The sequence below is a fragment of the Fopius arisanus genome, unplaced genomic scaffold (assembly GCF_000806365.1).
Source record: "Fopius arisanus strain USDA-PBARC FA_bdor unplaced genomic scaffold, ASM80636v1 scaffold00001, whole genome shotgun sequence".
NCBI lineage: Eukaryota > Metazoa > Arthropoda > Insecta > Hymenoptera > Braconidae > Fopius > Fopius arisanus.
This window is the reverse complement of record NW_011887740.1, coordinates 4,394,156-4,407,140: the sequence shown is the minus strand read 5'-3', so window position 1 is coordinate 4,407,140 and position 12,985 is coordinate 4,394,156. Positions and strand designations below refer to the sequence as shown.

General features: G+C 39.3%; 2 protein-coding genes across 4 annotated transcripts; both read left to right on the top strand.

Moving 5' to 3' along the window:
* Vha55 (V-type proton ATPase subunit Vha55) lies at positions 1-2,955 on the top strand. The gene is made up of 4 exons (XM_011300231.1): positions 1-222; positions 898-1,364; positions 1,444-2,109; positions 2,221-2,955. The coding sequence occupies exons 1-4, from the start codon at positions 138-140 to the stop codon at positions 2,485-2,487; spliced, it is 1,485 nt and encodes a 494-aa protein (XP_011298533.1). The 5' UTR covers positions 1-137; the 3' UTR covers positions 2,488-2,955.
* A 628-nt stretch (positions 2,956-3,583) lies between these two features.
* mino (glycerol-3-phosphate acyltransferase mino) lies at positions 3,584-12,968 on the top strand. 3 transcript variants are annotated; one of them, XM_011300209.1, is made up of 6 exons: positions 3,584-3,712; positions 8,241-8,359; positions 8,859-9,037; positions 10,189-10,344; positions 10,482-12,372; positions 12,508-12,968. In XM_011300209.1, the coding sequence occupies exons 2-6, from the start codon at positions 8,251-8,253 to the stop codon at positions 12,693-12,695; spliced, it is 2,523 nt and encodes an 840-aa protein (XP_011298511.1). In that variant the 5' UTR covers positions 3,584-3,712; positions 8,241-8,250; the 3' UTR covers positions 12,696-12,968. The 3 variants fall into 3 exon arrangements, with proteins under 3 accessions (XP_011298511.1, XP_011298502.1, XP_011298520.1); XM_011300200.1 differs by lacking the exon at positions 3,584-3,712 and adding an exon at positions 6,142-6,740; XM_011300218.1 differs by lacking the exons at positions 3,584-3,712; positions 8,241-8,359; positions 8,859-9,037 and adding an exon at positions 9,137-9,643.
* The last annotated feature ends 17 nt before the right edge of the window (positions 12,969-12,985 follow it).

Sequence of the window (12,985 nt, the reverse complement as noted above, 5' to 3'; positions counted from 1 at the left end):
TTGGGACGCTCGTGACACCTCGGGGGGGAGAATCACGCAGTCCGATCAGACGTCTCCATTCATCGGCGAGTGTCTGCCACAGTGAAACAGTTTTTCAACTAAAATTCGTATTTGTTGATCAATAAATAAATCCAAGGATGAATCCGACATTGGGGAGCCGTCAGACGTTCAGGGAGCACGTCCTGGCTGTATCCCGGGATTTTATCTCCCAGCCAAGGCTCAGTAAGTTTTATTTTCCTCCTGGATTTTTTAACACTGGGCGTAGACGTCTCATTGATCCACGGGTCAGCTGATCTGTCTGATCAATTTTCTCGAGATGTGTCTCGTTGACACATCTCGGGGGCTCAAACTTTCTGACGGTTTTTCACACCCTCATTACGAGTTTTCAGACACTTGAGGGTGATAAACAATTCAAGGGAGTGGATTTTTTGGTCAACGACTAATCAGTCATGTGACTGCTAGCAGGTATCATGGTGGCATTGGCAACGAGTTATGAGAATTATTTTTTACTTGCCACTGGGATACAAGAAAAATTGCACCTGAAAAATCCACCAGAATAAAAAGGAATTTTTATACGTTCTGGGGAACAAGTTTTATTTTATCACGTTGTTATGTAATTCTGGATTTTGTTTGTTTATTGTTATCCTTCGGGCGTTACCCATTTCGTTATTTTACAGGCGGTGTTTAATGGATTTGGGTTTGAAACACAAATTATTATTGAAGCCCAGAATTTTTGGTTATGAAATAATTTGGAGGAAATTGATTTTAGAGATTGATAAAGAGAGATTAGTAGAGTGAAACTCAGGGATTTATCTTAATGAGATCATAAGATCGTGAAATTTGGACACATTTCTGAGGTTTGACGGTTATTTTGATGAATGAATTTTATTTTTTTAGCTTATAAGACGGTATCAGGTGTGAACGGACCCCTGGTAATTCTGGATGAAGTAAAATTCCCAAAATACGCTGAGATTGTTCAGCTGAAGCTGGCTGATGGCTCCATTCGTTCAGGTCAGGTACTGGAAGTATCTGGCTCCAAAGCTGTTGTCCAGGTGTTCGAGGGCACCTCTGGAATCGACGCCAAGAACACCCTCTGTGAATTTACCGGTGATATTCTCAGAACTCCAGTGTCTGAGGACATGCTCGGTCGTGTGTTCAATGGTTCTGGAAAACCCATCGACAAGGGACCGCCCATTCTCGCTGAGGACTTCTTGGACATTGACGGACAAGCCATCAATCCCTGGTCTCGTATTTACCCAGAGGAGATGATCCAGACTGGTATCTCTGCCATAGATGTCATGAACTCCATTGCCAGAGGACAGAAAATTCCAATTTTCTCAGCTGCTGGGCTTCCGCACAATGAAGTAATTTTCCCCAAAAATAAAATACAAATCCAATGGATATTTTCTAGTCGTCGGATTCCTAATTTAATTTACATTACAGATTGCAGCCCAAATTTGTCGTCAAGCCGGTCTGGTGAAGGTCCCGGGTAAATCAGTCCTGGACTCCCACGAGGACAATTTCGCCATTGTCTTTGCAGCTATGGGTGTGAACATGGAGACAGCTCGTTTCTTCAAGCAGGATTTCGAGGAGAATGGCTCGATGGAGAACGTCTGCCTCTTCCTTAATCTCGCCAATGATCCAACAATTGAACGTATCATTACCCCTCGCCTAGCCCTGACAGCAGCTGAATTTTTGGCATACCAGTGCGAGAAACACGTTCTGGTTATTCTAACGGACATGTCCTCGTATGCCGAGGCTCTCCGAGAGGTATCAGCTGCCCGTGAAGAGGTTCCTGGACGTCGTGGTTTCCCAGGTTACATGTACACCAATTTGGCGACTATCTACGAGCGTGCGGGACGTGTTGAGGGTCGCAATGGCTCCATCACTCAAATTCCGATTCTCACTATGCCCAATGATGATATTACTCACCCCATTCCTGATCTCACTGGGTACATCACCGAGGGACAGATCTACGTCGATCGTCAACTGCATAACAGGCAAATTTATCCACCAGTTAATGTACTGCCTTCACTCTCACGTCTTATGAAATCCGCTATTGGGGAAGGGATGACCAGGAAAGACCACTCGGACGTATCTAACCAGTTGGTAAGGAATAAATATATTTTTTTATTTCTATTTTCGAATAAAATACATTTTTTTTAACGGAAAAGTTGAGGTTTAAAAATATTTTATGCAATGCTCGGATTAATTTTTTAGTACGCTTGCTACGCCATCGGCAAGGACGTCCAGGCGATGAAGGCAGTGGTGGGTGAGGAGGCCCTCACTCCCGACGATCTCCTCTACCTCGAGTTCCTCTCGAAATTCGAGAAGAACTTCATCTCCCAAGGAAGTTACGAGAACCGCGGTGTTTTCGAGTCCCTCGATATTGGCTGGCAGTTACTCCGTATCTTCCCCAAAGAGATGCTCAAACGTATTCCTGCCAGCACCCTCGCTGAATTCTACCCCAGGGATTCCCGTCACTAAGCGAGCAAAAATTATTCAATTATTTTATCGAAAATTGCTTTTTTTTTTCTCCAAGTGTTACGTTTGATCATTACGATGGCTGCACGACTTGAATTTATATCTCAGCAGCAAAAATTTGCACACGTCCCATCGATTCCATCGAGTAGTTCCAATTAAACTGAATTTGACGAATGACTCATTGATTAAAGTCGTGCTGATTGCCATCGAGCGTTGGGTCGTGCAAAGTTTAATGATAAAAGTGCATAAGAAGTTTGTCATTTCATGAGCTAGACAATATTCAGAGTAACCATAAAAATTTGACCGAAAAAAAATACAAAACACTGCGAACAACTTGAAATTTCTCCTCCAGTCGTCGGTTCGTCAGGAATTTTATTAAAATCATGTAAATTGTAATATATTGTTCAGTATTATCATGAGGAAAGAATGATTAGAGTTCAACTCTCGCAGCTGTGTGCGAACATTCCAAAAGATGACAATTGTAATCATCACTGAAACCGTGAAGCAAATCAGTGATTTTTCGCGAAAATTTGCAATTCAGTCCGGAAAATTCATTCTGTTCTTTAGTGAATAATGAGACGAGAGTTTGTGCTTATCATAATGCTTTCATCAAAGGATAAAACAAAAACCTCTGAACAACACTGAAAGTTTATTTAAGGTTTTACGTTTTCGTGTGATGATCCACATCACTTCAACGATCGTTTTTTTTTTCTGTAATGTTTAGAACAGTGTATGTATTATAACTGTAAAAAAAATTATTCGTTGAATGTAAAAAATTCTATTCATTTAAATCCCACATAACTAATAGAAAAATATCAATATCCAATAATAATATTATCTCTTTGAATAATAACAAGAAAATCTGTGAATGAAAAACAATTTTTCTAAGTTCCCGAATTATCGATTCAAATTGAAAAAGCTAAAAGATTCTCTTGCAGATTAGATTTATCATTGAATAAACAAATTCACATTACCATTTAATTATTGAAACTAGTATGAATCGATGCGTCTTCTAATGATCCCAATGATCTGATTTTACCTGGCGCTATGAATTAAAATTTTTTGTGACAGAGGGCTCTAGACCCTGAATTTCCGGTTTTGTATTTCCTGAAATCGTAATATCCACGTGAGAGGTGCATCCAGGTGAATCAAAATCAAATATACCGCACCACGTGTTGCTTAAACGTCATCAATGGACTCAGAAGTTATCTGTTATCTGATCAATTAAGTAAGTAATTCATGCATCCGATTACTGATAATGAGTGAAGCTGATACTCAGGTTATGTTATCGATTTTTGCAACGATCGTGCTGAATCGAACGATGAAATTGCGACTCAAAAATTACGAAATACCAGATTTCACTATATTCCACGATTCGAGTTTATCAATTAATCCAATTGCCGGCCATTGGCATTCATTGCCTTGTGCAGCAATTTGTGGGGTGCATGCCAAGAATTGCATTGAGATTTCGGCCTCCAGAGTTCATTCAGATTGAAGAATAAATTTAGAAGTCGTCATGGCTTCTCTCATTTCCAGTTCTTAACGAACGGGAAATTATCCGAAACTCGTAATGACCTCGATATCACGGAAAACGGGATTGTACACGAATATTATTGATTATGACCTTCGGAATTTCACCTTGGATTCGGAACAATGACGATTGGACAATGATCTTTTCGTTATCAATTCATTGGAACGAACAAACCCAAGATATTCTCGCATTTCTGCTTCCATAATCACAACTCATGGTAATGGATATATAATTCTAATTATTTATCGCAATTTATAATTATTTTTTAACCTTTTTATAATGTTATTTACATCTCTAATTTGATTTACATCTTATTTTTTCACTTTTATTCATTTTTTTTCACTTATTTTTCGTTTCAAATTTTGTTGAAAATAGGAAAGAGAACTTTATCGGGAATTAAATCTACGATAAAAATTCTTCTAATGTCTCGATTTGAATCGACAAATGAGATAACTTTTTAATTCTACTTATCTCGTTTCACCAATTCGCTACTGATTTAATAACGATAGTTGAAAAACAGAATATTTTTGGAAATTATCAGTGATGGAATTCCCACAGAAAGAATTTTTCCGCAATTTATGGATAATATTCAACGGTGTTCTCTCTTCGAGAGGGAAAAACGGAAGAGAACGCAAGACCTATAATATTTTTTGAGAGAGAATTCGAATTTTTACTTTTTGAAATTTTACCTCACGTCCAGGTAAAAATCCATTTTATAATCTTCATGCGAAATTAAAAGATTTTAATTAATCTGATCAGCAGATTTCTCCTTTAATTTTAGGATTCCTCTCGGGGGTCGGTTTAATGGAGAAATTTAATTAAATTAAAAATGGAGTTTTTCGTTCTCTGACGCATTGCCTCGTGGTGTCTCAATTTCTGTTGATTTTAAATCTTTTGGCATGTACGTTGGTGTCTTATTAATTCCTCAATACGTAAATATCTACGTAGGGAATTAGGATTATCCGACGTCTACAGAATTTTGCGCAGAGATTTTCCTGCTCGTGAATGTACAATGGGAATTTATAAAAGTCCGTAATAGCATTCATGAAAAATTGAATTTTCAGAAGATTTTATGTCCTTTTGTCAGGCACAAGGCACCACTAGACTTAAAAAAATATGAATTAGTAATACTCACTATGCCCAATCGAAAGACATCAATATCCCATTAAAATCAAATTTTTATGAATGAAAACACGGATCAGCCTACAATTCTGGTCCCAAAAAACTTTTCGTATTCTCACATCGCGATTTTGCATTTGAAATTTATAAATTCAAATGCAGCAACACGCGGATTACGGCAATAATTTCTCTAGAACAATTCCATTCAAAAAAACTTATTCCTATTACTCACCAGCTAGTCAATGGAGACTAGAAAAAACTCAAGAAAATATTCCAACATCACAAAAAAAATAAAAAAACAAAACCACAATAGAAAAAAGGTAGCCCAATCCAACTCGACTAATTTCTCCCCAAAAATCCTCGTATATCTCCGAAACCACAGGAGATATCGAATTTTTCGAAATAACCTTTTCCGTAGCTACGAACCAGCTCGAAAAAAATGGTCCTATCAAAAATATTGCTATCTCCCTCGGATTCCGAGATTTCAATCGAAAACTGGGCACTTCTAAAAATCGAGTAAAACAGGTTCATTAGCGCATTTTTTTTGAAGAGACCCATGTCGATGCCTGCGATTATTGAGTAGCGAAATGTCGAGGGACATTCGCGTGATTTTGAAATTTGTGTCGGAGCAACCGCTCCTGAAAGCCCTGAGACAAGTGTACACCTCCACTTTCCCCCTGTTTGGGAACGTTTGACCGCTACCGTCAGAGAGTTTTTGTTCGTCGTGCCAAGTGGTTCTCAAGTGCCATCCAAGTGCTATCCAAGTGCTATCCAAGTGCAGCATCCCCCTGAGGCAGTGTCCAAACAATTACAATACCCAAACAGCTGATCCAAGACAGTGGGACAAGACATAAAAAAAAAATCAGATTAACGCTATCATTTGCAAAGGGTTCATGGACATCAAGGAATAGTGTGTGGGGTTTAACAATTGGTCTCGGTTGCACCGTTAAGAAACTCGGAGTAATAATTGAAGGGGGAATGCTGGGGGAAGACTGGGGGAATGCTGGGGGAACGCCGAGGAAAGGCTGAGGGAAGGCTGAAGAGTGAGGCAACGACCCCTCAGTGGCTGCCTGCCAATCATCGAAAACCCCTCATGATCGGTCAGTCCAGTTGCTGATAAGACCCCACGAGGGTGACAGTTGTGGTAGGCGTTGCAAATAAAAACAAAACAAACGGAAAATATGGAGCTTTCATTGGCTTGGATGTATCGATGGGACGAGCACTATTTTTCATTGTAAAAGAAAATAACTGTCGGATGGTTTTATCGAATCGAGTTCAGTTGCAAGTGGTTATTGACAGTGGACTCAGTTAGGTGAGACCACTGTCCTCATGTTCCTGCTATTATTGTTTTTTTTTCATTTTTAGAAAAATTATTTAATCCGCATGGACTAGGTGCTATCAATCACCGAACAATTACTCCTGCGAGTATTGAACATGTGTTTTTGAGGATTTTTATGAATTTTTTAAACACTCATTTTATACTGAGTCAGTGGAGAAGTTCGATGAAGTGATTTTTATTGTTGAGGCTTTCATTGTATCGCAACATGACTGGACTCATTGAGATATTTTTGTTCTGCGGTGTTCTCTACTACTTCTATAATACAAGGTATGATTTTATCTGGTTTTTTATTTTTTTTTTTTAGTTGGGGAGAGAAACCTCCGGGTTTTAACTTGATATCAATCGTGGCTCGTCCTCACCTGATACTGATGGATTTCAGGGGGTAGAGGATGACGAGGAACTATTGGTTAATCAATCGTTGGGGGATTTATTTTTTTGAAACGCAAAACCCCGGATATTTGATTACTCGGTTGACTTTAATCCATTTCTGGGGACTGCACGTTTTACAAGTGTTACGGATGATCGATTCAATTTATTTGATGATTCGCATGACGATTCGGGATTTGCAATCGTCAGGCATGACGAAATTCAGGTGGAAGTGTCATTCATTAAATTCCACGGGTGAATTAATAATCTGCGGAATTTCAAATGACGTTTTATAGGAAACAACTTTATTTCCTTTTTTTTTCATTTCGAACTGATATAAACCGCCTGACCTCGCAAAAAACTTTTGATATCTTTGATTTTTCAAAGTTGACATTTTTTATAACAAAGTCTTTGCGAAATGCTCGATAGCGAAGGTCAAAGATGCTTGAAATCTCAATGTTTAATCAAACATCCGTTATTCATAAATATAAACAAAGGAAACAATTAACATAAAACCCTCAAACTATTGAACAAATAACGTGATTGACAGAATTAATTCCATCAAAATATTTCGAAATCAATAATTATTTGCCAATTCTGCATAAAAAAATAATTCAATATCCCCAACAATATTAAATAATATTTCAAGTAACAATGAGTTTTTTCATACTCTCAATCTCAACTAAATTAATCAATTATTATTATAACTCGATAATTTTATTACGCTCCTCCCATAAATTTTTTCATTAAAATCATTAATAAAATTCATTTTTTAATTAGTTTAAACGAAAAATTAAAGGGATTTTTTAATTAAAATTCAAACTTTTCATAATTAATCGGATAATTCACTCCAAAAAATTTTCTATGGATAAACGAACCCGACTCGTCCTGTTTATCTCATCCCAAATGAAGCAAAGTTACAAAAGACAATTGAGGTATTAGTGAGGTATGAACGATGATTGAGTGTAATCAGTCTTTAATTCGGTAAGAATGACTGCCTGTACCGAGACGATATCACGCCATGTACGTGTCTTAAAGCGTGGGGCTAACACGCTGGGTACAAAGACTGCCATTTTAGATAGAAGAAAGAAAAAACGAGAAGACAAAGACATTGAATAATTCGTTTATTCCAACGAGAAATGATAAATTATTATTTTACTGGGACGACGATAACTCCTTTAAGACGCTTCGTCGCGCTTTTATTCCCTGATGAATTGTTTTACAATTTTGCATTTCAGCAGTTAGAGAAACGATAATTAAAACAATGAGCTGGGGAATGACTCATATTTTCGAGCATTTGTTTATGTTCTTGAGGCATATCGTGCTCTTTATGACACTATTACCTTTGATCTCTACGTTGCCTATTGCATAATTCAATTTCCGTTGGTTTTCGGCTTTCAGAGGCAGTAATATGGTAGATGTCCTGTCCACTCGACTTCAGGAAGTCTATGCCAAGTGGGAGGCACGCACAGACGTCCAGAGGGACACGGATGACAGCCTATCAAGACTCTCATTGGATGGTAATAGAGTAAACCGATGAATTAAATTAATCCACTGATTCGAGCTCCAGTCATTCGTAAATATCTCGAGATCTAGAGGAGATACCCAAATTTTTGTTTACCCTTTTTGGTAGCCCTTACTCTCCTCCCCAAGAAAGATATCTACAAGAATTTTCCCAACAGCTGTAGATTTCGAGATAATTCCCGAAAACTGATAGCGAATGTGGACTTGTCCCTGGATCGCCGCAGTGGACCCATCCGATTAGACATTTCAATCTTTCGTAAATATCTCCGGATCTAGCGGAGATAGCGAAATTTTCGTTGAACATTTTTTATAGCTCTCGCTCTTCCCTCCAAGAAAGATATCCGCAATAATTTTCCTATCTCCCCTAGATTCCGAGATATCATTCATAAACTGATGACGCAGATAGTCTTATCCTAGTGGACTTCACTCCTCGATAATTTTTCTCGTAAAATCGATGTACATTTTGTAAATGAATAATTTTTCTACCAAAACTAGGCTTGAGACGAGCTGGCACCCAGAACCAAAGAAAGCGCCTCCAGATTCGCGAGCAGGCTCGTAAAATTCGTTCGAATTCACTCGTCAAAATAAAAGAGACTGAACTACTAATCCCCACAATATCAAAAACCACAACGATAGCATATCAATGCTGTACAACATGCACACTTGGATCACGAGTAAGTACCTTCCCCCTCTCACAGGTATTCAGACCATGCAGTTTATTTACGTGTGGGTGACTTTTCACCCAAATACCCCGGTATCATTTATTCTTCGTTATTTTCTAAAAATAAACTATCGTACGATTCATCAACATACGCGCTCACCAACTGGCGCTCGTGAGTCGTCTCTCGATGCAAGTTGCGTAATAATCATGCATTAAACTGAATAATCGAGGATAAATTGTATTTACTTCGTCACAACTTGGTCGTCTAAGTTTTCAATGTTATGAGCATTCGAGACAATTATCACTCGGCAATTATTACAGTTTGACTATCGTGTCGTGTACAAAGTCCTTACGTAATCAAAAAAAACATACGGTTGAAAATCAGATTGAGATAACGGGGATCATATCCGAGGAAACTTGAAGAGCATCAAGATTAACGTTTGAACTTTAATCCAAGTAGAAAAGATGGATTGGGGAGAAATGATACGACCGAAGAATTCCCGAGATTGCTGAGATTTTTGATGATATTTTTTTCTGTGATTATTTTAAAATGCATGATAACGAGGGTTTTCTTCGAAAATGGATGAAAATCGTTGTGATACGGGGGTATTTGGAAAAAGTGAGTGCATAATGACATGTTATCAGTTAAAATACTCTCCTTTGTTATTCTACTCGGTGTTTAGCTGAGACGCTTTCACTCGCTTTCACTGGCTTTCAATTGTATATGGGGAAAGACCGAGTGAGCTTTACAAAAAAAATTAAATCATCGATCGTTGATGATTGTCTAGTGAATTCAAACGCCAAGTGATAAGGGGTAATGAAGTCGGCGACTTTGCTCCTCCAGTTTTTGAGCAATGATTATGAAACCGATGACTATAGCGAAATTTTGCTCGGGACCTTTTTTGTAGATCGGGATAAGAGCTACAAAAAACGTCCTCACGAAAATCCGCTATGTCTCTTCGATTCCGCGAAAACTTGGGTATTCCCGAAATCCAATTGTCGGCCTGTTCTCTTCACTTCTGAATTTTTGATGGAACAATACAAAGTTTTTGAGAAATATCTCTAAATCAAAGGGAGTTACCGAAATTTTAGTAAATACCATTTCTGCAGCGTTGATTACACTCTTACTATATTATTGAATCCTTCATTGATTACTGTCTAAAGGACTCATTCGCCAGTATCGCAACAAAGCAATTGCAGTCAAGCGGAAGGAACATGCTCCTGATTGACCCGGGGCCATCTCTCTTCTCCAAGATCTTCAATGACATATCTTTCATCTACAATATCAAGAAATACGAGTATCCCAGGGTCACCCAGACAGTGAGTCCATTAGAACGCGTGTCATTTTTGATAACCCCGCGACCAAAAAACAAATTTTTAGCGCGTGCTTATCACATCCGATTTATTATCTCCCGAGTTCATAAAGTTTTCCTCACTGATTTGAAAACATTGTTCAGGTCCTGAATGACGAGAGATTGAAAGAAGCGATTCACCTGACAGCAGCTGAAGCGAGTGAGGAGCATGGAGTCCCTGAGAGAGAGGCCCTCCAGGATGCCGAAAAACGTGCGAGAGAAATTCTAAATCGCATGGAGAGCACAATAAGTGACACTCTTCTTCGAATAACAGCCTGGGTGCTGTACAAGCTCATTCCGTTTTTCATAAAATCACTGGTGATCCAACAATCGCAAGTAGAAATGCTGCAGAAAGCAGACAGCACAGGATTGCCCCTGGTTATCATCCCCCTCCACAGGAGTCACCTGGATTACATAATGATGACCCTCTTCACGTACACCAATAACATCAGGAGTTGCTTGATAGCAGCTGGTGACAACCTGAGGATTCCTTTCTTTGGGAGAATTCTCAATGGTCTCGGTGCTTACTACATCAAGAGGAGGATCGATCCAGTTCTGGGGAAGAAGGATATCCTATATCGTGCCACACTCCAGACTTATGTGATGGAGAGTCTTCGAGCTGGACACAACGCTGAATTCTTCATCGAGGGGGGCAGAACGAGAACTGGAAAGCCATGTTTACCGAAGGCGGGGATACTCAGCATCATCGTCGAGGCGTATCTCGATGGGACAATCGAGGACGCCCTGGTGGTGCCAGCCTCGGTGAATTACGAACGTCTGGCTGATGGGAATTTTATCAGGGAGCAACTCGGCCAGCCCAAGAAGATGGAGAGCTTTGGCAACGCCATTCGGGCTATCTGGTCCACCATTCGGGGAAATTATGGCATTGTCAAGTTGAATTTCTGCGAGCCATTCTCACTCAAGGAGATGATCAGGTCTATTGAGCTCCAGCTAGCCAAGCAAGCGGGCTCTACTGGGAAACCTGTGGAGAAGGTCCTCAGGAATACCATGTCCACTTCTTCTTTGTTTGGGACTGATGTCATGGATGATGAGCACAGGCAGCTCGTCGAGTTTATAGGGCGTCATATAGTTTATGATGGAGGAAAAGCCACTCCTATCATGTCGACGAATCTTGTGGCGTTTATTCTCTTAAATAAGTACCGAGACGGTTGCACGTTGGACGAGCTGGTGGATATCTTCACGTCCTTGAGGCGCGAGTTGGAGGCTGCAAACAAGGATCTTGCCTTCTGTGGTGAGAGTTTAGATATAATAAATCACGCATTGGCAATTCTGGGTCCTGGCCTGGTGAAACAGCAGCGACAGGAGGTGACGAGGAAGCTCGAGGGCCAGCCGGTGAAGAAGGAGTTCGTTACGGTAATAAATCCAATCTCTATTCTTCCAAATGTCATTGAGCTGGCGTACTACAGTAATGGAATGATGAGCCACTTTATTATGGAAAGTATCGTGGTGTCCGCGCTGTATGCCACCTTGAAGACCGAGATAAACGATCCAAAGGCCATCGCAGAGAATGACTTAACAGTATTCCAGAGTAGTCTCATTGAGAAATCACTCAAGCTCTGTGATATCCTCAAGTACGAGTTCATTTATTGTCAACCCTGTCAGGACCTGGAGGCAACGATTATCGATACAATTCAATATCTGATACACACTGGAATTATCAGACACTGCGAGGAGGGTCTTCTTGAGGAGGAGCAGTGGAGTAGAAGGTTCGCTAGAACTTTCGATGACAGCTCCGATGAAGAGGCTGCTGCTGTTTTTGCAAGTAGAAAAATCAGGTACAAACTCAATTTGGAGGCGGAATCGTCCAGGAGGATGGAGTTCCTTCACACCGTCCTCAGACCGCTCATTGATACTTATACATTCAGTGCCTTCACGTTGAAGAAAATTGTGGGGAGATCCCTCACTGAGAGGGACCTCGTGCAAGAGATTTTCGTTGAGATTAAGACTAATCTTGATAGGGGTATTGTTAATTATGGTGAGTTTACCAGTATTTTTTTTTTCGATTTCATTAACCCGAGGGAATATTATGGATGGATTTTATTTTTCATGTAATTTGAAATTTAGAAATAGACTAATAGCAGATTATTTTAATTTCATTTTCTTGTTTCAGGGGAAAGTTTAAGTGTAGATACAATAAAAAATGCTATAAAAACGTTTGAAAAGTGGAACGTGCTGGAGTGCCATCCACATGAGAACACGAAACTTTATTACCTCAGGGATGAGTACGACAATGATGCAGCGACGAATGAGGTCTTCGAGATCATCGATACATTCAAATGGACGAGAAACGTCAATTGAAGAGTTTCACCCGTTCACATACATTAAAACGTGTAAATATTGATAATAAGTGTTAAGAATAATAGCGATTGAAGAGAAGACCGAACGTGCCAAATGAAAGCTGTCCATTAGGTTTTTATATCCAAAAAGTTGTGGAAATTATTTTGAATATTTTGAAATTTAGAATTTATTTAGTTTAATAGCTGAATTTGGATGGAAATAATTTTTGTTATGATTGAATGGATGTAGGTTAATTTGGAAATGATGAGGGAGATTAAAGTGTTATTTCATTAATTCGGTTCGTAATTAAT

Coding starts and splice junctions, on each gene's coding strand:
- mino (XM_011300200.1), top strand. CDS start 6,679: ATGACTGGACTCATTGAGATATTTTTGTTCTGCGGTGTTCTCTACTAC. Junction 6,741..8,240: donor TACTACTTCTATAATACAAG/GTATGATTTTAT, acceptor TTCGGCTTTCAG/AGGCAGTAATATGGTAGATG. Junction 8,360..8,858: donor ATCAAGACTCTCATTGGATG/GTAATAGAGTAA, acceptor TACCAAAACTAG/GCTTGAGACGAGCTGGCACC.
- Vha55 (XM_011300231.1), top strand. CDS start 138: ATGAATCCGACATTGGGGAGCCGTCAGACGTTCAGGGAGCACGTCCTG. Junction 1,365..1,443: donor CTGGGCTTCCGCACAATGAA/GTAATTTTCCCC, acceptor TTTACATTACAG/ATTGCAGCCCAAATTTGTCG. Junction 2,110..2,220: donor CGGACGTATCTAACCAGTTG/GTAAGGAATAAA, acceptor TTAATTTTTTAG/TACGCTTGCTACGCCATCGG.